This window comes from Agelaius tricolor, unplaced genomic scaffold, assembly GCF_023055355.1.
Source record: "Agelaius tricolor isolate 1412-34295 unplaced genomic scaffold, bAgeTri1.0.p SCAF_1, whole genome shotgun sequence".
Lineage (NCBI taxonomy): Eukaryota > Metazoa > Chordata > Aves > Passeriformes > Icteridae > Agelaius > Agelaius tricolor.
Window position 1 is genome coordinate 113,360,230 of NW_027269261.1, and position 22,933 is coordinate 113,383,162.

Below are 22,933 nucleotides of genomic sequence, written 5' to 3' on the forward strand. Positions count from 1 at the left end.
AGACAGTTCACAGACTGCTTTATATCACTTCTGAAACATCCTTCCTTAGGAGGAATGATAGCTCAGTGGCTGCCAACTTTTCCACCCCGCTCTGCTAAGGGCAAAGTCTTTATAGTGCTGTAGATGTAATTTCCAGTAAATTAATTCTCTCTAGATCCATAAATTCTTACTGAAAAGAAAGGCTTGAAGTTTGCAGTGCCGTGCGCTTCAGAAGTTGTCAAAATAGTTAAAAGCATTATTGCAGGAGGTATTTAAAAATAATTTAGAAGATGTGTCAGGTTTTTGATCACTAAGTGATTTCCCCCAAGGTGGGTGTCTGCTGGAGAGCTTTGCTTCTGAGCATCCCTCTCTTAAAAGCTTGTTCTCAGCTGAGAAACTACAGCAGATAAATGATCCTTAATAGTATGGCCATCCTTAGGTGCACAAAATGTATCAGAGCCTCTAAATCCCTGTTTCTCATCAGCCTCATTCCATCCTGGGCTGTGCTCTCATCCCCTCCCAGAGAAGGAGCAGCAGTATTTGATAATGTGTGAATGCAATATTTCTGTGAGGAGAAACTTTGCCCTGTACAAAGTAATTTGGTAGCTGAGAATGTTTTCTCCTCACTGACATGAAAAGGGATTCAGGTTATCAGATCAGACTTCATCATTTTCCAAAGGTGAACATTTCTCTGGAAGCTTCTGGTAAAATCTGTTTTTAAGGAAATTAAGTCCCAGTGGCAGAGAATGGTGTGAGTGAACTGCTCACAGACACATCTTTAGAAGGAATAGTTTAACAGATAGTTAAAATCCCATTCAGTTTGTACTTTTCTTGTTATTTACCACATCACAGATGTTACCTCATATCATCACTGTCTTGCATTTGCTTCCAGATGCTTTTTGAGGACAATGGATAGTTTTTGTCCTGGGGTTAATCCCTGGGAGCACCAGCACAGGCTGCTACAATCTGGTGTTTCTGTGTGTGGGTTTTGGGAGCTTCCAACCAGCTCTTCATCATCTCTTTGATGTTTGACAGACAATATGTAATGATAACAGTATCTCAAGTGGCACAGAGTCAGAATTGTGAGTAGCAAATCAGTTGTTCCTCAGGGAGTGAGAAGTTGTTTGTCTGTCCTGGTTCTCCATATGATCATGATGAAAAGTTCATCATGAAATTCCCATTTTTTTTTTAGCAGGATGTGAAAAAAGTCACTGCATTTTGTTTTAAAATAGAATTTACTTTGAACATATCCAGAGCTGCTTTTCCAGTGAATTGGGATTTAGACCTGGCACCACTGACTGTTCCCTGTTCTTCTGGCAGAAGGTTTCCATTGAAATTTAGTCTCCCCCTCTCCTGATGCTGGATTGACACCATTGCCACTGAAGTGGAGAACAGCAGTTGACAGCACAGGTTCAGACATGTCACTAAAAGCCTTTTAAGACATATTCTTTACATTAACCCACAAAAATCAATGCAGGCCCTCTCAGTGCAATGGCATCTGAAATTATGTGGATCTAATATACCATAATCATTATGTACATTATCACAGACAGATTCCATATTATTTTTTATTGCATTATTGGCATTTCATTTTCATGGACACACTGGAGAGAGTCAAAGATTGTGATAAATCTCACGTGTCAGGTCTGATCCTACAAGGGGGGTGCACAGTTTCAACTCCTGTCAGAGTTAATATGAAACTCCCCTGCATATTTAACAGAGCAGGGTCCTTCTCAACTGCTTCAGAATGGCTCTGGAGAGCTGTGAGCAGGGGAATTGACCTTACAGTGGTCTTGGAGGTTCAGCAGAGGAAATCTCTTCATCTGTCTCTTCTGGCAGAAATCTTTCCTGATTGGTGAGACTGTCGAGAGTTGTTTATTGAGAGTAAATAACCATAAAATACCACACAGCTGCCAAGCAGTTGCCCACTTTTACTTAATCAGTAGCTGTGGGAAGGGCATCCCAACCCAGAGTGAGGCTCAAAGTTACCTTTTCCCAATCTGCAGACAGAGAATTGGATTTTACCTTATCAAGATTGGATCATGCTACATTTTCAGTGTCAAGAATATGTATTTAGTGTCACAGTAGCATCTAATTTCTGAATATCTACTCTCTGTTTGCTAATGCAGAGAAATGGGTTTGCATTTTCATTCTGCTTTAACAAAACAAGTTAGTTTTCCACAGGTGGAGGAGTCTGAAGTGTAAAATGTTTGGTGACTGTTTTCATCCTGTCCTGCCTGGAGAAACTCTGCCATTCCTGATTTTATTTCCCTGTGCTCTGTTCCAGCCCATGGACCAGGCTTCTCTGAAAAACAGTGACGTTCTCATCCTGACAGGGCTGACCCAGATCCCCACTGCCAACCCCGATGGAATGGTGGGGGAGTTCTGCAGCAACCTGGGTAGGTCACTGAGAGAAACCTCCTGCCTGTTTTATCATCTTATTCATGGCTTTGGGTGGGAAATAATTCTGAGGTTCCTGGAATTGAATAAGTTGTCCAGCTATAGCTCCTGGCATAAAACTACCTGTTTAGATTTTACGATGTGCTCTTGATGTCATTAATACAGTAAGTGCTTGGAGAGACACAAGTTGTACCTAAAATGTTTTGGAATGGAACAGGTATAATGAGATTTAATCACTTGCTGCTCCTGGTTTGCTAAGTATGTCACTTGGCTGCCAACAGGCTATGTGGATATTGTTCCCAGCTGAAATATTACTATTTCCTTCCTGTGTATCAGCCAGAGTAAAATCTTCTTATGCTTTTTTATGACTTTCAGTTTTGAAAACAAGCACATCTGCTTCCCTTCTTACACCTGACTTTTAAATATATCAAAAGCAAACAGCACAATCTCTGTTTAAAAAAAAAAAAAAAAAGTCAAGATATATTTATAGACCCCCAGATATATAAAACCTAATCAGACGCTTTCACAGCTGGAAAAGCTGATAATTGCAAAGCTGTGATATCAGTGTGAATGGCAGCATTTTCCAGCCTGTTTGGAATGTCACATCCAGTGCTGTTCTCTCCTCTTCTCCCCTTCCCCCTGCTCAGTTCGTCTGTGCTCTCATCCTTCTTTCACCAAACCACTTTTCCATGGCTGTCCTGCCCTGCATTCCCTGTTCTTTTATCAGAAATCTTCCCTTTGTTTTAAATTCACTACTTTTTACAAATAAAACTAAAAAGCTTGTGATAGGAAGATCCTGACAAAGGTTACCAAAAGCCATGAGAAAATTAAATCAGACTAAATTCCTGGTCTGATGGAATGGGACCTTCCCCATGGCAGGGGGTTGGAACTGGGTGATCCCTAAGGTCCCTTCCAACCCAACCCACTCAATGATCCTAAATATCTGTTAATAGAGCACATTCTGGCATTTTATAAGAATGATAATTATGGGTCTTATTAAAGATCCTCTCTGCCAGCATCCTGGCTCCAACAGGAACTGTGTGCATATGCCTGAAGAAGAGCAGGAGAGCAGGGTGGGATTCTGGGATACTTTGCTCTCATGATCTTTAAGTATTTTTATTTCAGGAATTTCCTGAATTAGATGTGTTTGTGTAGTTAATGATGCCCAGTGGTTTTGTTCAACCTCCCCTTGAAGCTGTGTTAACACCTGTGACTTCCTTTCCTAAATGTGTGGTTTTTACATGTGTGTGTGTATATCTCACCTGCCTTTTCATTGTTTTTAAATACTGTCAATTTTATTATCCTGTGAGCTGCCACAGATCAGCTCTGGTGACCTTGTTTTGGTAAATCCAGATGTGCTGCCCTTCTCTGGACCTTCATGGGGGTCACTGTCCCTCTGACAAACACAATCCCCTCCTGTAACACTGAGTAAACAAGAGTGAGACTGTTAATTAAAATGCATTTACAAATTAAAGTCTTAGAGCTGTAGTTGAGCCAAAGCAGAATCCAGGAGTTGACTGTGTATAAATAAACATGTTACATGTGTCAGTGCATGGTGGCTTTTTGTCTGCACAACTTGTTCTGGTTTACAGAAACATTCTGAACTATTTTCAGGGGTTTGCAGGTCCTCAAGCCAGTTTCTGTCTTGAATGAGACAAACTCGGAGAAATGAGAAAATCATTAAAGACCAAAGGAAGATACATGATTAAAATAATGCCATTGTAAGAACCTGGAATTTGAGTGATACTTGCCAAAAACCAGCAATCTGAAGAAATTAAATAATTCTATATTAATGCAGTTTAGGGCTGTCTTTTACATGACACCAGCTATATTTATCTACCCAATATCAGGAAAACAGAAAATCAGTTTTCTTTCAAATATGTAAAAAAGTCCAGAAGCAATGGACTGGGCAAAGCAATTGAGTAGCCAGGCTGAGCACAGTAGTTTTTACTACTGTGTTTTCTCACTTCCAAAATATTCAAGGGAGTGCACAAGCAGCTCAGAATACTCAAGGTAAAAACTCTAAAGCAGACCAAAATTCACCAAAAGTGTGTATGAGGAGGTACCAGCAGGCTTGTGAAGGAGAGGTGTGAGGCACAGAAATGGAAGTATGAAAATTCCACCTCAGTCTCTGTTTTCATCCCAGAAAATTCCACCTCAGTCTCTGTTTTCATCCAGTTTACCCCAAGCCCCTTTTTTCCCTGCACCAGCACTCTGCAGCTTTATTAAGGAGAGCAGTTTTATTTCCACATTGCCTTGGGCAGCAGCAGCAAAGCTGCCAGTCTGTCTGTGGGGACAGTTGGTGATATTTTGTGTGAGTGTGAGGCTGTGTGTGTTTATAGAGAGCAGAAAAGAGCACAGTTTGCTTTTTAGGTGCCAACTCGACCTTGTGGCAGCAGCTGTTGGGAAAGCAAGGATCTCTTTGTGAGTTGTAAATTGAACAACTTGTTATGGAGCTGCTGAAGGAGACTAAATTTGAAATGCCAAGATTATTATACAACTTTTTATCAGGAGAGAGCATCCATCAGTCACCAAGATAAATTGGGCTTTAAACAACTTTCAGATAGATGTGTCCTCTTACTGACAACTCTGAAAAGTTGTTTTAGTGCTGCAGAGAGCCAGACTGGACCTGCTGCTTGTGTGGAAAGCAATATTCTTGGAAAGGTTTTCACCCCTGTTTTGCAGAAGCTGAGAGGTGATTCTTATCCCTTTGTGGATCCCTGGCTTGGTGGGCACCTGGCTGGAACATTCTCCACTGCCAGGATTGTGATTTTATATCCATTATTGCTCAAAATAGCTCTGCAGTCTTGCTGGGGACAGAAACTCAAGCTGACGTCTCCTCCAAGACTTTACCCTCTGTTATTTCTTCTGTGGCCCCAGGAATCTTGAACTTCTGCTTGTTTCCAGCAGAAAATGTTGAGGTTTCCAGGGAACCAGTGGCTGTGGGGAAGGGAGAGCTGGGAATTCAGGCTGTATTGGCTTTGGCATGGCCAGGTTTTGATAGTGTGGGGCTACAGGGCTGGTTTCTGTGAGGGGTTTCCAGAAGTTTCCCCCATCCCAGCTGGCTCCAGGATGGACCCACTGCTGGCCAAGTTCAAGCCCATCAGGGGTGGCAGCACTTGTGAGATATCAGAGTGAAGGGGAGAAGGAAGTTACTGTGCAGGAGCAGTTGCAGCCAGGGGAGAGGAGAGTGAGGATTAGTGAGGAACAGCCCTGCAGACCCCCAGGGCAGTGAGGAAGAAGAGGCAGGACTGCTCCAGGCATCAAAGCTGAGATTCCCAGCCCAGGGAGAGGCAGCTGTGCCCCTGCAGCCTGTGGGGGCCCAGGGGGGTGCAGAAATCCACCTGGAGACCCCACTCTGGAGCAGGGGATGCCTGCAGGAGCTGTGACCCCACTCTGGAGCAGGGGATGCCTGCAGGAGCTGTGACCCCACACTGGAGCAGGGGATGCCTGAAGGAGCTGTGACCCCACTCTGGAGCAGGGGATGCCTGCAGGAGCTGTGACCCCACACTGGAGCAGGGTCCTGGCCAGGCTATGCCCTGTGGAGAGAGGTGAAATAAATTCAGCTAATTTCCTCAAGTCAAGTCCATTTTGTCCATGATGGTAATTAGTCATTGATCTCTCCCTGGTTTTAACTCTCCCCACAAGCTTTTTGTTCCATTTTCCCCCCTGCCCAGCTGAGTGATAGAGCAGCTTTGGTGGGCACCCAGCCTCCAGCCAGGGTCAAAGCACCACAAAGGAATGGAACTCACTTTTTTTGTGGCCTGACACGTTCTTTAACCTCTGTTCTGCCTCCCATCCCTGGCCTGTGCACCATTCCTGCTGCAGTGGGTGTAGGTACCTCCCTCTGCAGAATTTTTGGGTGTGTGATGTCTGTGTATAAATTCAGGTCTTGGAGCCACAGCCTCAACTTCCACCTCCAGATGGCTTTGAAAATGTTGTTCTTAACCTCCTCATTGCTCTCTTCACATCCTGTTTACAGCTGGGATAGTTTAGATTTGCCCAGGTGAGGGGGATAATGTCACACATTGCTGGGATGTTTGGGAACATCTCGAGTTCTGGACAAATGTGAGCTATTGTTGTTCATTTCCACAAATATTTGGGTGGTATAGTTTGCATATGGCCTGGAGAAATAAATCCACTACCCTGCAGTTGTATTAGAAGTGATAAACAAGGGGCCTTTGATCAGCAGTTGTTGATAGCAGTGTCAGAGGCACTGACTGCTACAAGGAGTAAAACAACCCCAAATGCATGTGGAAAATCCTGCTAGGCTGTGCATCTCCCTGAACTCCATAAAACTTAAACATTCAGCCAGAAAAGTCTTCCTTGAGGAAGATTCTGCCCCATCAGGGGCAAAAAGACCCTTAAAGTGTTAAATCCATACCCCAGCAAAGCTCAGCAAGAAATTGAAGTCAAGGAGGGGATTTGGGGGGGATGCAATATTTGTATTTTCAGACTCTTCCACAGCCTTCTGTGGAATGCTTGGTGCATTCTGTTATTGCTGCTGCACTCATTTAACAGCAGTGGATGGTTTTACCCCACAGGTGAAATTGTTCACTGAGCTGAACAAAGTATTTCTGCTTTCCCAGAAGGTGCAGCATTTTTGTAATTCATTCTGCCAAAAGAACACAATGTTTGCTCTGCTTGCTTTTGCTGTTGTGCTCAGATCTGTCTCAATTACAGAGTAAACCTATATTTCCTTTTTCTTCTCCTCATTTTTATCTAGTCTGACGCTGTCTACAAGTTTTAAATTGTTCTTGTTATACAGAAAGGACAGAAATATTTAGAGTTTTTAAAAAGGCCAAACATTCCATCACCCATTTCTGGCTCTGAGTGCTGTTTGAAATAACCAAACCTTCAGCTTTTCATCTGAAATCCAAGCACTGAACAGCTCCCCATGTGCAGTGCTTTTGGCTGGGACCTGGGAGCTGTTGTCCTTCCCCTCTGGAGGCAGCTGAGAGGTGGAGCAGAGTTTATTTCGATGGTGAGGTGGTTTGTGTCACTCCTTTATCCTCCTGTGCCAGTGCACGGCTGCCCTCTCCTGTCAGGAGTTTTCCATGTGCCTCCAGCTGAAGGAGGAGAATCACTCCACTTAGCCTGGAGATGGCAGGTAATAAATGTATTTTCTTCCCAACTCGTGTGCATAATGTGTTGTGCTAATTCGTGCAAAAGCTGATTTTTCTATAAATTTGGGTGAAGGGAATTTATTAAAAGTTTAAATTCAAAGGCAGTGAATTGATTTTTCTCCTTGTCTCTCCCCTAGCGATGACTGCCTGGAATGGAGGCAATGTCCTGGTTCCCTGTTACTTCCAAACTTCTTCCCAACTCATGTGCATAATTCATGCAAAAGCTGCTTTGTATATAAACTTGGGTGAAAGGAATTTATTAAAAGTTTAAATTCAAAGGCACTTAATTGATTTCTCTCAATGTCTCTTCCCCTAGCGATGACAGTCCAGAATGGAGGCAATGTCCTGGTTCCCTGTTACTTCCAAACTTCTTCCCAACTCATGTTCATAATGTGTTGTGCTAATTCATGCAAAAGCTCCTTTTTATATAAATTTGGGTGAAGGGAATTTATTAAAAGTTTAAATTCAAAGGCAGTGAATTGATTTTTCTCATTGTGTCTCCCCTAGCAATGACTGTCCGGAATGGAGGCAATGTCCTGGTTCCCTGTTACCCCTCTGGAGTGATCTACGACCTGCTGGAGTGCCTCTATCAGTACATTGACTCTGCAGGACTCTCCAATGTCCCCTTTTATTTCATCTCACCTGTTGCCAACAGCTCCCTGGAATTCTCCCAGATTTTTGCTGAGTGGTAAGTGTGCCAGGGCAGCACCCTCAGCTGTGGGAAGAGGCAGGTGCAGGTTATCTCTACCTGACAGATTCTAAAATACACCTGGTTAGGATTGTGAACATGTTCCTGGAGTCACCAGGGGGTGTGTGTGTAAGAATATCTTCTATAATTAGGGAAGGATCATTTCCTACAGAATGTGCAAACTCAATCTCTGCTTTTTGATGCCTACCCTAATCAGTAAATTATGTTCCTGACTTGAGTAAGTTTAAGCTGTGCAAGTTTGCAAGTCTTAGCCCCCCACATTCTACCATGATGTCCCTGGCTAAGCAAAATAGAGTTTTCAGGCCTAATTTTGCTGAGCCATGGCAAGAAAAGGCCAAGAGTGTCCTGGGCTGCATGAGGCAGAGCAGAACCAGCAGGTCAGGAGAGGAGATCCTGCTCTGCTCAGCACTGCTGAGGGCACAGGGACAGTGTTCTATGTGGTTCTGGTCTCCCCAGTACCAGAAGGATGTGGCATTTCTGGGATGAGGCCAGCACAGGGCCAAGGAGATGAGAGGAGGCTGTGGCAGCTGGGACTCTCCAGCCTGGAGAGCAGAAGGCTCAGGGGGATCTGATCATTGTGTAGAAATACCTGCTAGGATGTAATGAGGGCCAGGGCTCAGTCTCTTCAGCAGGGCCCACTGGAAGAACAAATCAAAACACGTGAAATTCCATCAGGGCAGGGGATTCAAACTGCCAGAGGTCAGGGTTAGATGGGATATTGGGAAGAAATTGTTCCCTGTGAGGATGGTGAGCCCTGGCACAGGGTGCCCAGAGAAGCTGTGACTGCTCCTCCCCTGGAAGTGTCCAAGGCCAGGTTGGATGGGGTTTTGAGCAGCCTGGGATGGTGGAAGGTGTCCCAGTCCATGGCAGGGGTTGCAATTTGATGATCAGATCCCTTCCAGCCCAAACCTTTCCACGATTCTGTGAAGCACTGCAGCCTCTGTGCAAAGAGGTCATGCAGACTTTGCTGTGGAGACATCAAAATCCAGCTGGACACAGTCCTGGATGATCTGCTCTGCTGAGAGTGCTTGAGCAGAGCTTGGACTTGGTGATCTCAGGAGGTCCCTCCCAACCTCAACCATTCTGTGATTCTGAGCCCTGGAAAGCAGAACCCAACCCCTTGGAACTCTTTCTAAATTCTTACCAGTGGAGACATGCTCTAGAGTATTAAATACAATAAGGGAGCTCTTCTTTTCTTCCTCTTAAGATTCTGGAGTTCAGGAAAGAAATGACAGATCCTGGAAATCTTGTGGGATTTGACCCCTCAGGAGAATTGTGAAGATGGTTGAAATCTGGTGGATTTACATGGAAATGCAGGCAAAGGTTGAACATCTGTAAAATAGAACTTCGGGGTCAGAGCTGTGGTTGATATTCAGGGATTCCAGCCTTTAATTCTACCCCTTACTTAGCTAAAGGAAGTGCCTTGCTCTTAGTATCCCTTAGACTTTATCAAAATTAGTTTGACCCAGGCTCATTTCTTTTTAATAAAGTGCAAGTATGAGCCAGGCAGTGTTTCCCAGAAAAGCCACCAGGACAGTGTCACTGCAGATCATTGTCACATCACCCAGACCTCTGACAAGCAGCTTTTTTTAGCTGCTGTAATAGGATGAATCAGGAGTCTGGGTAGAGCTCATCAACAGCTCTCAATATCTGTTTTAAAGATAAGTGATTGATGGAAAATGCCAGGTCACTGTGAGCCTTGGGCCATGGGGAGAGGCAATTTACCAATAATAAAATGCACAGGAAAATTGGATTAGAATGACCAAAAAGACCAAGTCACTGCTGAGAAGTGGGATGAGGCAAGTGGGATTTTTCTGTTGACAGATGATTTGGCTTTGCAAAAGCTGCTGAGATCTGGATGAGGAACCATTGTGGATGCTGGGTTACAGATCTATCTTGAGCAGCAGAGGAGCTGTGTTCCAGTGTGTACAGAATTACCTTCAGCTGCCTTGCACCATCTCTGTGTGATCCTGCTGTGACTGATGTGCTGTGTCCTGTAGGTGTGGGGCCTCCAAGCACAAACTCTGGCAGCAACAGGACAAATTGGGGATTTTGCACCTGGTGCCTCAGATCCAAACCTGTTTGCTCCAAGAGTGTAACAGTAGATGGCAGCAGATGCTGCAGGATGTGCTGCACCTCTAACTCTGGCTGCTTTCCTTTTCTTTTAAAGGTTGTGTCATAACAAACAAACAAAGGTGTATCTTCCAGAACCTCCTTTTCCCCATGCTGAGGTGAGTTACCATGGTTTTGCTCATTTTCTGGATCACAATCCCCCAGTGTAGCTGTCATTTTTCTCATGAACCCTTCTACAGCTATTTAAGTTTTGTTTAATTTTTCATAAAAGTGTTTTTTTTTCCTTTGATTTCTGTGATGAATTTGGGAGCATGGGGGAGGAATGAGTGATGGTGTTCCCTAAACTCCAAAATTACCCTGTTTATTCCAGCCTATCACTTGCACAGGCTGGCCTGGTTCACTCCTTCCCCCACAGAAGGAGATCTGGTGTGGGATGTTTGCTCTTATCAGCTGCAACCACGAGCATTCCCTTTGTCCAAGCAGTTTATTTCCAAGTCTGTGAAACTAAGAGCTTGTTATCAGAGACAGCTTAGTCATGCCAGCTCCTTCCTCCCTCACTGAAGCAGGCATCATGTCTGCTGCAGGAGGAATGATATCTTGAAAGAGAGATTTTTATATCAAAATTTAAAGTTTGCAGCGCTGAGTGCTGTCTGTGGCAATTTTAAATGAAATTACTTGAGCGTTGTAATGAAGCAAAGAGGAACAAGGCTCCTAAATTTGGAGGATTTTCCTGCAATGAAATAATTCCATAATTTTAGGGGAAGCTTTAGCCAAGCAGATATTAAATATAACTGATGCCTTCAGAGTTACCTCACACAGCAGGACAGGAAATTCTCCTCTGGGAACAGGTAGCTTTCCCACTGAAGTAAATAACAGGCAGGCTGGGAAAGGAAGAAACAGGACTGAAAATTTTACCTAAATCCCACTCCTGTGAGCCACTGAACCACTTGGGACGTGAAGAAACTTGGCTCTTTCAGTTGCTGTGGTCCAGACTGTTTGATGAGATGTGCAGAGGGGCGACGGCAGGTTTAAGAACCCAGAAATTTGATGCTTTTATAGACACTGTGTGGTTCTTTTTTTCCTCTGAGATATCTCATCCAGGGACTTGTTCTGGAAATTGCCATAACCCGTCACATCTATCATCTGTAGGTGCTTCAAAGGCATTGTTGGAAGTAGGATCTGACCAGGAGCCCTCACTCTTTCCAGATGCTTGAATGTGTTGCAAGCAGGATGTGCAGTGAATTATGTATAATCTGTTACCAAGAATAATGTGGACTGCAGGGCAAGCACCTGTTCACCACTTATTTTATAACCAAAAAATTCATTCCTACTGATAAATCAATTCCAGATTCTCTGAGTACGAGGCTCTGCAGCCTTGCTGTGGCTGTGGTTTCTGTCTTGCCCTCCATCCCTTCTTTCTGGGATGTCCTTGTTGATCCACAGTGTCATTGGATTCACTGACAGCCCATATTCTGATTTACAATATTCACTGGAACTGGCAGATTTAAGTGAAAACCCATCCAAAAATGAGAAGCCAAACATGCAGCTGTCAAAGACTGGATTAATTAACCCATCTTATACAATGGGTCTTTGTGTTTATAAAGTGATAACTCTGTCCTCTAATTCCTGGGACGTTTTATATTCTCCTGGGGCCTGTTGATTATGAGATTTTGCTAAATTATTGGAACATCTTTGCAAGAACTACTCTGTGCTTCATGTATAGATCAGGGTAATTATGTAGGAAAGGCCTCCCAGCAGTGGATCCCAGCTCAGCTTCCCTTCCACAGAGGGAGGAATGTGTTTGTTCCAGGTGCAGCATGGAACATCCCACAGGATGTCCATACCAGGCCCCAGTGCTCAGCACCTGCCTTGTGTCCCTTGTTAAATCTCCAAAATCTCACACCTGACACTGTATTTCATTCACACAGTGTGACACATCCAGGAAATCTCTTTCCAGCATAATCCTGGGCCTCCACAACCCACCCCCCCCCCCCCAGGCAGGAGCTTTGCTTACTGGCACTTCAGGGGATTTTTAATGAGTATCAGAAGCAGACAGTGAATGATGGTTTCTATCAGAGAGGTTGTTAGTGGAGAATTGCTTGCCTTTTTTCAAAGTAATGCTAGGCTTGTGCAATGTAACCTGTGCTGAAATTGCCCATCATGAAAAGATGTGCTTAACTGCTCAGTTGTTGGAGAAAAATAGGGAATTACTCAGACATGCCTCTTACTTCTTAGGAAGCATTAATAACATGCCTGGCATGATACATCAGAGAGGGACAGGCCAGAAAATAAGCTTCTAATTATCCACAGAACAAGCCCAGCCCAGCATGCTGCTGGTCCTGAAATTTGATGTTCCTGTTAGTTGTATAAACACCAAGATTTAAAAACAAAGAAGGCAAAAAATCCCCCAAATCCTCGATGTTGTCCCTTGCAGCAATGAGTTCCAGCAGTGCCTGATGTGTGATAGAACAGAATAATTCCTTCCTTTAATCAGCTGTGATTGTATTTGGCATTTCATTTAACTATGCCTTTATTATTGTCACAAGAGGGTAAATAAAAGCATCTTCATTGTCTCTACAATTACTATTTTTATTTCTCCTCACTCTCTACACTCAGTTGTTTGAAGCTTTTGCGTTCTCTCTGCATGGAAATTTTCATTTTATGATTTATGTTGCGTGTTTTGAACTCATTCCTTGTTCTGCTCTGCTGAATAAAGCCAGACACATGTTCAGCTCTGCAGAGAACCTAAAACATTTCTCCCTCCTTGTTTAATTCCACTTTAATGGAGCAGTAGATGTTCATCTTACCTCCTCCTACACAGTCCTGGTACAGCTCTTGTGGTGGCAGTTTGCTTCCTAACATCCAGTCTGAGTGAATAGGGAATACTCTCCCTCTCTTAGGAGCAAGGAATGTGGGCTGAAGTGCTTCAGGTTTATAGGGATGGATTTGAACATCAGTTCATACTAAAATTAGTAAAAATGGAGTGTCCAGGTTCTTGTTGAAGTCTCTCCTGCAGCCTTTTAGTGGTGCACTAACTAAAAGAGCTTCTTTTTAAAGGTGTTTCTGAGAGAAGAGCTGCTCTGACTGCAAAGTCAAAAACTGGAGATCCCAAATATTTGTCAACACAGCTGGCAAGGCAGGGGGTGGCTTTCACTTCCAAACCCCTGTATCCATTATATCCAAGGATCAACTGTCCAAATAGGCTCAAATTGAAGCTCCTCAGTGCCTTGCTAAATACTGTGGAGCACAAACCAGTAATTTGTTTAGCTTAGATTTGTTATTCTGGTATCCCAGAACCAATGTGTGGTGTCTTACCAAATTCCATATGGCAATATCCCATCCCAGCACAGCCCCAGATGAGCAATTAGGGCTCTCCTTGATCATTTTAACAGGATCCATGGATTGTGCACTCTGCCCCATCCCTTTTGTGGACATGGAGGCTTTGTGTTTATAAAGGAATGGCTCAATTGTTGTAGCTGAATTGTTCCTCTCCCTTCGATCTTTACATGGACAATTTCAGGCTCTAAGATAAGTGAATCCAGACTCCTCTAAATGTCTGCAACAATAAAATTTGAGAGGTAATTTGTATTGATCAGTATTTGCCAGTGGAGGGAGGATTTGGATTTACTGTGCTCTTATTAAGGATTCTGTTAGCTAGATCTAAGAGAAATGGCTGCAAAACCCCTTTTTTCTGACTCAAAAAAGAGCCAGGGTGGGAGTAATATTGATTTTGTGATCTTAAAAACCACCATTTGTCTTCTTCATCTTTGATTCTCTCCTCCATTTACCAGTTCCTGCATAACACATTTCAATAAATACCTGGAACCAGGTGATTTGGAGTATTATGGTTTGCTTTATAATAAATATTATCATATAGGAGGTGGGCTCAATGATCCATGAGGATCCCTTCCAGCTCTGGATATTCTGTGATAAAATTAGGTCTTTGTTAGTGTTGATCTGATGGAGTGAGGGAGGTGAAGTAATAAATGCATCTCTCATTCCCTGATAGGAGCCACATCTGTTCCAAATTCTGGATACAGAGCACACACACACACAGTAAAATATCAGTGTATTTTGGCTCACTTCAACAAAGGGTACACAAAGGCTCTGGAGATTGATCCTGTTTATAGCAGCAGTTGCTGACCCTGTAAATCAAGTGTACAGCTTTAAAGGGAAGCACAGAACCATTTGGGATTTCAGAAAAACGCAGCTCTCACTCCTGATTCAGTACTTTACCAGCCCCTATCTCTTAAGCTTTCAGTCAATAGTGATTCTTTCTGTAAAAAGATGTTCTGAATGTTGCTTGTGCTTTCCAGAAAGCAAGCCCATTGTGCAAATACTGACTGGCTTAGTGCCAGGCATTGGGTTTGGCCCAGCTGGAGGTCTGACCATGGCACAGCAAAGTTTACACAGCCCATCTCATCTGAAGATACAAAAAACCTGCACAAATCATTACAAACTCAGTCCCCTTAATGACTTGGGAAATTTTGTTGGACCTGTTGTGCAAGTTCAGCTCCGTATATTTTTGATGGGGTGATTAGAAGAGACTTTACTGTAGACACTAAAATCCAGCAGCTGCTTTCTCCCTGGAGTGAGCAGAATGTCTCTAAACTTGTTTTTGTAGCCTTTCACCCTTGCTCTGTCCACCTGTGAGAGTCAGGGATTGTGAGCTGAGCTCTGAAGCCTCACCAGACTTAGCAGAAAAGATCTGGCAAGATAAAAAGAAAAGATGAAAAAAGAATCGTCACCAACGAGCTCCTGAAAACTGGATTAGAGCTCCTGTGTCTCTTTACAAAGCAATAGGAGGGGATTTGAAGCTTCCATAAGGCTTTGAAGAAAATACAGCTTTTATGTTGCTGAGCAGTGAATGTTTGTGGAGGGATGGCAGGGAAATGAGCTGTTCACTGCTTTCCACATCCAGTGCTGCCCTCACATCTTCCCAAAAATCTGAATGCTGCATGCAAATAAATATCATTTGAAGAAACCTGTGAAAGAAGATGCTGGAACAACAGTTTGTGATTTTCAGGAGTGTCTTAGGTCAATGCTGGCTGTAGAAATGTCTTTCCCTGACCAATCTGCCTGTCTCTGGAAAAGTTTTCCCCTGGCATGTCACATATCCCATTTAATGCTTGAAATAGAAATCATCCTCCTCTTCCAGTTTACCCAGTTGGAAGTGCTTCTGCAATTTCAGTTTTGAGACACTTGACTTCCCTCAAAAAAAAACAAAAACAAACAGAAAAAAGCTTTTTGAGGCCATTTCCTACAAGTTCATTTAAATGTCAGTATTTTATGGATTCAAATTTGTTTTACCCATTGTCTGCTAAACTGCAGCTTTTATTACTGAAGCTAAGTTTAGATTCTAAACCCTGCACTCCAGATGTGTTAATCAGAAATCTTTACCAGTATAATTGCAGGAATGTTTTTGAGATTCAGTGCCTATCAACTGCCAGAGCAGTGATTGGGTGTTTTTTTCCAATTTCCCTCTTGAAGATTAAATGGGAATTAGCTATTCCTTGTAAACTGCAGAAAATGTAGTCCAGTTTCTCCTTCCTCCATGATTCAAGGATCCACGTGGAAATGATCCATGTGCATCTACAGAATTGTGTAATAACCTTGAATTCTGCTTTGTGGTGCACAAGTTGCTGAGAATTCATTTCCATGCAAGCACCTTAGATCAGCCATGGTAAAAAGTAACACAGGACATGGGGAAATGGCTTTAAACTGAAGTGAGGAAGGTTTAGATGAGATATTAGGGAGAAAATCTTCCCTGTGAGGGTGGGGAGGCCCTGGCACAGGGTGCCCAGAGAAGCTGTGGCTGCTCCATCCCTGGAAGTGTCCAAGGCCAGACTGGAGGGGGCTTGGAGCTCCTGGGACAGTGGGAGGTGACCCTGCCCATGGCAGGGGGTGGAACAGGATGAGTTTTAAGGTTCCTTTCCATCCCAAACCATTCCAGGATTCTATGATTTGTTGAACAGCCCAACCTCCTTTGGAAATTGGCTGACAAAGGAAGCCCCCTTCCCTCCCTCCCTCCCTCCCTCCCTCACACTCTTTATCTCCATGATCTTCCTCTCATCTATTCAGTCTGTGATTTCATGTGTTAAATTCCTTGCTTTTTAAACTGTATTTACAGTTATTTTCATGCTGGAGATGGAAGCATATACCTGCCAAGGAAAAACTTGCAAAATATTGCATGAAAGTGCTTCACAGCCTGGTTGTTAAATTGCTTTTTAAGTTGCACCTTGTTTTGCAGATTAGAAAACAGTGGCAGGAGAAATAAAGCAAAACTCTTTGAATAGTGCCTTGATAAATAAACTTCTCCATCTCAGTAAAGAAATCTGTTCCACCTGCAGAGCTGATTGCACCGTGTCTGCAAAACATCTTATTGCTCTTAGTTCATGTTTATTGCTGGTTTCAGAGACAGCTAAGGAAGGGAAAGTCAGTCTGTTCTTTTTCAGCTGCTTTGACTTTGTGTGAACCCTTTAGACCAGGGAAGCTCAACAACATTCTGCTGAAGGCAAAAGTGCCTGGTACTGCTGTGATGCAAGAAAAGCAGGTTAAACATGAGCCCAGAGCTCTTTGCAGACATGGCAAATGGGAAAAAAGGAGCTTATTGTGAATTTGGCAGCTGAGCACTCTGCTCACAACAGGGAAGTCGAAGCAGGGAGTGTTTGGAGAATTTCCTCCCAGTCACCACCCTGCTGGTACCAAAGAAGTGAGAGCAGGGACTTGGAGGCCCCATGTTCTGATTTCCCTTTCATAACATTTATGACAGTCATGACTAAATTTGTTGGAAAAATCTAAGGGACTCTCTGATGAGTTAGGAATAAATTGTAGAACATTTATAATCTCGTGTAAATAAACACACTCAAGCACAGAGGCATGAAAAGTTGCACTGTCTGGAATTTTTTGTTTTTCTTTCAGCTCATTCAGACAAACAAATTGAAACATTACCCCAGCATCCACGGAGACTTCAGCAATGACTTCAAGCAGCCCTGTGTTGTGTTCACTGGACATCCCTCTCTCAGATTTGGGGATGTGGTGCATTTCATGGAGCTGTGGGGAAAATCCAGCTTGAACACTGTTATATTCACAGGTAAGTGAAATGCTGATATCATTATCAGATTAACAGTTCATGCACTCTGGTTAAGTGTGGCCACATCCTTGGGGCTTTACTCATTTGTTCTGGGACAGAAGTTTTTCACTTCAGTAGGAGCTTATCTAAATTAAGGCCCCAGGACTGACTGCAGGGACAAATGTAATTATTGTGCCATTTAATTCAGTGTAGCCCTGCAGAGTCAACCTTTGCCATGCAGAGTCTATTCCTGCCACGTCTGAGCAAAGTCTTCGTTATGCACAGCAGTAAAATGCCTACAGGAAATTAATTTTTGAATTAAAAGCAGCTGGCTGCAAGTTAAACCCAGGCAAGACCTAATGGATGCTGGTCAGAAAGGAAGAAACTGTTCCAGGAAGAAACTTTCCCTCATCCCTTCTCCTGCCTTTTCATCTTTCAGGGTTTCTGAAGAGGCTTCTGTCCTCTCTGCTGTCCCAGAAGTGTGCACCCCACACAGACCTGGCACAGGGATCTGAGCTCTTCCTGCCTTTGGGCTGAGCTTTGTTCAGATGGTTTTTGCCTGGCAGACACATTTGTAGCTGAAGGTACAGCTCTGGCTCATTCCCCAGGGGAGCTGTTTCCTTTCTCAGTGCTCAACAGGTCTTTTAAGTTCTTCCATTTCTCTCCATCTGCTTCCAGTGCTGACCCTGATTAAAAATCCTTCAAGGCTTTCCCTGGAGCTGAGGTTCTGTGCAGGTGTATTTGTACCTGATGTGTCACCCTGACAGAGCCCTGCAGTGGGCATTGTCCTGATCTGAGAAGGCAAACAATAATCCTTCAGGTCCTTACTCCTGATTTTGTGTCTAAGGAGCTCTGAGATAATGGGAGGTGTGCTCTATATGACTTAGCCAGGTAAAAAATGTGTGGATTTTTGGACAAAGTAATTAGAACCGGGGAGGAGAGCCCTGAGGAACAAATCAAACCTACTCCCACAGCAAGGGTGCAGTGGAGTCCCACTGTTAAGTTTATTTTCCTCCAGTTTTTAGTGAATAGGAAAGCTGCTGGGAAGCACAAAACCTGAAGAAAAGAGGGTTGGGAAAGGGTTATTTCCTTCTTCTTTCTTTTCTTAACTGTAGACTTGAGGCTAGTGACAAGCAAGTCCTTTTCACAATATTGCCACCAAAAAGTGTGAGAGTATCATGATACTGTTAAGCCAATTTGGGGATATTTTTAGTGTATAATTAACCCTATTCAATGGGAGGGGAGATACAAGGGAGTTCCTGCAGGGAACTTGAATCCAGACTGTTTCTGTGCTGGGAAATGGTGCAAGGTACCACAGCACTAAAGGTACAGCTGCTGCAGGGCCCACCCCTCCTGACCTTTGAGGCAGTTCTGGAGACATGCCCTAATTACAGTAATTGGGTAAAATTACAGTGTGGATATGCATTGTCTGAAAAGAGTGAATTTTACTCCAGTCAGGACTTCAATGAAGCCAGAGTTTGCAGAGCTTTGCTGGGGTGTGTGTTCCACGAATCCCAGGGGAAGCAGTGGCATTAATCACGTTGTGAATGTGCTGCCCAGGGTGTCAGGAACCGGCCTTTAATGGCAGGAACTCTTCCTCTGTGTCTCCTGCAAGGAGAGGCACTTGACCTTTCTGTGTGAGATCCCAATCCTTCAGTGAGCCGAGGCAATCGAGCACTTCTGTCAGAGCCTGGCCCTGGCAGCTTGTCAAGGCATGGAAATGTCACTCCTGACAACCTGGGGGTGCAGCAGGTCACGGGCTTGGAGATTCATTCCCACTTGGTACTTAGTGAAACTCCAGTTGAGAGCTGCTTTACTTGGGTGACCTTGGAATGCACAGTGATTCCAGATGCTTGTGGGGTTTTTTTTTCCTAAACTCCTTCTATCCATGGCTTTTATGGACTATCCATAAGTCCAGTGCCTTATGACTGTCTAGTCCTAGACCTATTTCCTTATGGTTGTCTCAGCTGGAACAAAACACAGAATTTAGTGTTGGGTTTGGCAGTTGGACTTGATGACCTTAGAGGTTTTTTCCCAGCCTAAATGATTCTATGTCTGTAGAAATTCTTAGCAGATTAAATTCTCCTGTTCTTAGTACCAGTGAAAATCTGAAGCGCCTCCACTGATGCCACTGATTTCCATTATTTAATTACTTTTCTGTTTTAAGCTGAAATCTCCTGTGGATCTAAAAGAACCTCAGTCCATTGGAGCAGTGTGTGAGAGCAGATGATGTTGTAGATTTTCCTGTGAAAAACTCTTGGTTTCTGGTAATTAGAACCTTTAAACTCCAGACCATCCTGCATTGTTAATGAACACTGCTTGTTCAGTCCACAGGAACCAGTCAATCTCCACCTTTCCAATCTGTAATGTAAAAAAAAACAATGACAAGAATATAAATTAAAGCTGCCAGCAGGCAGGACCTGGCTGTGAGGGAACTGTGGTGCTACTCTGCTGGCTGGTGTCACCTGCAGCCATCACTGCTGGAGCAGTATTGAGGAGATTATTGATTCAAAATATCGAATACCACTGAACCACAAAGAAATTCTAGGAGAAGACACGGTATAAAGAAGTCTCCTTTAAAAACCAACTCCCTGGGAGATGTTAAAACCAGCTCATGCACGTCAGTGCTGTACAGTGGAAGGTTTTATAACTCAGTGTCATGCAGCAGTAAATCAGCAGTCTTGGGGGAGAAGCTAAAGACCTGTAATTCTGTCAGGAAAAGTCAATATGTGTCCTTGACAAGCACTTGCTGCCTCCAGACAGGTGACTTTGGGATTTTGGGTGGTTTCAAAACAGCAGCTCCTGTGTGTCACATGAGTTCCCTGTGAGCCCAGCTCAAGTTGTGTTTTTAACATTCTAAATCTCCCCAGTCCTGTGTTAGGATTCCTTCCCTAGAATTTCTCCCTTTTCCAAGGCCCTCCTGTCCTTACTAGGAGTTCAGAGAGGCTTTGGATTGGATTTTATCTGGGATTCCTAGACCAGAACTCCATGTCTGTACATTCCCTGTACCTGCTGATTGAGAAATGCTGAATAGGTGCTGCCTCAAATCTCTGTGTCCTCCACAATGCTAGATGGGATTGAAAACCTCCCTTCTGGTAACTTTTTTAACTCAATTTTTACAATTTCATGGCACATCTTTATAGTAGAGAACCTCTGCCTGACTTAAACTTTCTGTTTTCCCCTTATTACTTTTTTAATGCCTTGTCATTTAACCCTAACTGATCATTCTTCAACCAGCAACTTTCTCAGTACTCCTATTTTTACATTTCTATTCATGGCTATTAACTGACATAAAATGCCATTTTTACATCGATATTTTTAGGCTTTGTTTTATTGCCACCACCACATCTGCTTTTAATACCATGGCTTTTTGCCCAGTGTAATTTTACTTCATGTTTGTGGATTCATGGCTTCATGTACACGTCCTTGTACAACATTCATTTTTTGTTAATATTTCTCACTTTAATGTTCCCAGGCAGCTCCTCTGACAATTGCTTTAAACTTGGGGAAATTATCCCTTTGACAGTTCCAAACATTTGTATTGTTGCCTGTGCTATGTTCTGCTCTCTCAGGGTAAATATCCCCACCTGGTGCTCAGTGCTGCTTAGCCAGCAGCAGATTTGGAGATTTTTAGATTTTTAGGTGAGCAATTAACCTGTCTTTTTGTTGGATGTCACACTGGTGCTGAACTTCCCCTGGTAAGGTTCGAAGGAGATTTTTTCTTGCTGTCTGCATGAGAAATCCAACCAGTGTTCTGCTCTGCTGCCATGTCAGAACATCTTAGATGCCTCTTTAAATCAGAGGCATTTAGATTCAAAGATCTAGAATCAAAGCCCCCCCAGTATGGGGGCTTTGAATTTCAGTTTCCTTTAATTTCATCCTTTCAAGTAAAGCAGGTCCCAGAGAATTCCTCCTGCTGTGTTCCAGCCAGGCTTGAACTGCACTTTGCTCTGCCTGGTGTCCTTTGGGGCCCTGTGGTTCAGGATAATCCAGCAGAAGAGACTTTTATGCATCCCCTTCTCTTTTCCCATTCTCTACTTATCAAACTCATACCAGTTCCTTTTTTTTCCAGCATTCCCTTTGTCCCATCTATCCCACAATTATCAGAGAGATAGGGATGGCATAATCTCTTCCACCATTAGTTGGTGGCCCCCAGAATCAAGAGGTTACCTGTACTGTGTCACCTGAGATCTACATTTGTCATTCACCAAAAAAAAAATCTTTTTCTGTAGTATTCTCAATGTTTTATTACTCTCTGTGGGAGTAAAAGCCCATTCAGTGCCTGACTTTTCCCTGGCAAACCTCTAATCAGTAATAAAAGAACCCTTAGTTTCCCACCAGTCTAAACCTGACTCTTAGATTCAAAAGAATATATATATATATATATATATATATATTTATATATCAAGATATCATATTTATGCTGCATTTTTGTCACAGTGAAAACCAACTTGCCATTTGAATCACCTCACAAGACTCAAAATGCCTACATTTTGCCTTCCTTTACAGGATCTGATTAAAAATAAGAGATGATGGTTTTGTCTTGATTAAATTTGTTCTAAAAATCATGCAATAATGTGTTCAAATGAAATAGTATTGCTCTGTTGCTTGATTAAGGTAAGACTAATTGTGGGCGTAATTTTCATCAAATTAATTGAAAATAATGGGTGGGGGAAGGAGGAAGGGAAGAGAAATCTGTAACAGAATTAACATTGAGCAACAGCTCTGACTAAACTGGAATTAGAGAGGAATTGGGCCATTTTTGTTGTTAATGGGCTTTGAGTGTTTTCAACATTTCTCTTTCCAGAACCTGATTTCTCTTACCTGGATGCTCTGGCTCCCTATCAGCCCTTGGCAATGAAATGTGTTTACTGTCCCATTGACACAAGACTCAACTTTATTCAGGTGTCTAAATTACTCAAAGAAGTCCAGGTAATCAATTTTCTGCTGCCTTTTCTTACATTTCTTCACACAGCTGAAATTAAATAAATGAATTGTGGGGAAATGTTGCATTAAACAAAAATTGAGACAACACCCAGATCCTTTTCTCCATGAAGAAAATACAGCATTGAGCTCTGCTTTAGAAGAGGTCTAAGAAAAAGAGGGTTCTTGTAGTATCTGCTGTTCCCTCTCAAGTCTTTGTGCTTTAGTGGCCCATCCCATTTGATTCTACTAAAATTTGCTTTCTGACTCATAACATAATTAAAATAACAACCAGATTTTTTTCCTGGCTGAGTATTTCCCTGTTTTCTATCTTGCTGAACTCTGAAATACACATTCTCCCAAACCTCCTTACAATGCCTGCATCTCTTTATCTCATTATTCTGCAACCTGGCTTGTCACTGCAAACTCATAGAGCTGCCCCTGCCTGCCTTTGCATAAACATCTCCTTCATGTTACTGCTGATGTGTTGTGCTGTCTCCAGGGCAGCTTGCAGAGCCACTGGCTTCTCCTTTGGCTTCCTTAAACCCTGCAGTGACAACCAGCCTGTTTATGCTTTCTTAACATATTGCTGGAAAACTCCAGGAGTTGTTTTTGCAGCCTTGATTATTAAGGTTTCTGCAGCCCCACATG

The 22,933-nt window shown here is 43.1% G+C and overlaps 1 protein-coding gene across 1 annotated transcript in view; it reads left to right on the forward strand.

The window, feature by feature from the left end:
• The window catches only part of INTS9 (integrator complex subunit 9), a 60,676-nt gene that overhangs the window by 22,881 nt on the left and 14,862 nt on the right, over window positions 1–22,933 (forward strand). The window contains exons 9-13 of the mRNA XM_071447915.1: window positions 2,267–2,378; window positions 8,013–8,193; window positions 10,385–10,445; window positions 17,209–17,380; window positions 22,167–22,291. Of these exons, the coding sequence (XP_071304016.1) occupies window positions 2,267–2,378; window positions 8,013–8,193; window positions 10,385–10,445; window positions 17,209–17,380; window positions 22,167–22,291 (651 nt within the window). The remainder of the gene's footprint in view (window positions 1–2,266; window positions 2,379–8,012; window positions 8,194–10,384; window positions 10,446–17,208; window positions 17,381–22,166; window positions 22,292–22,933) is intronic.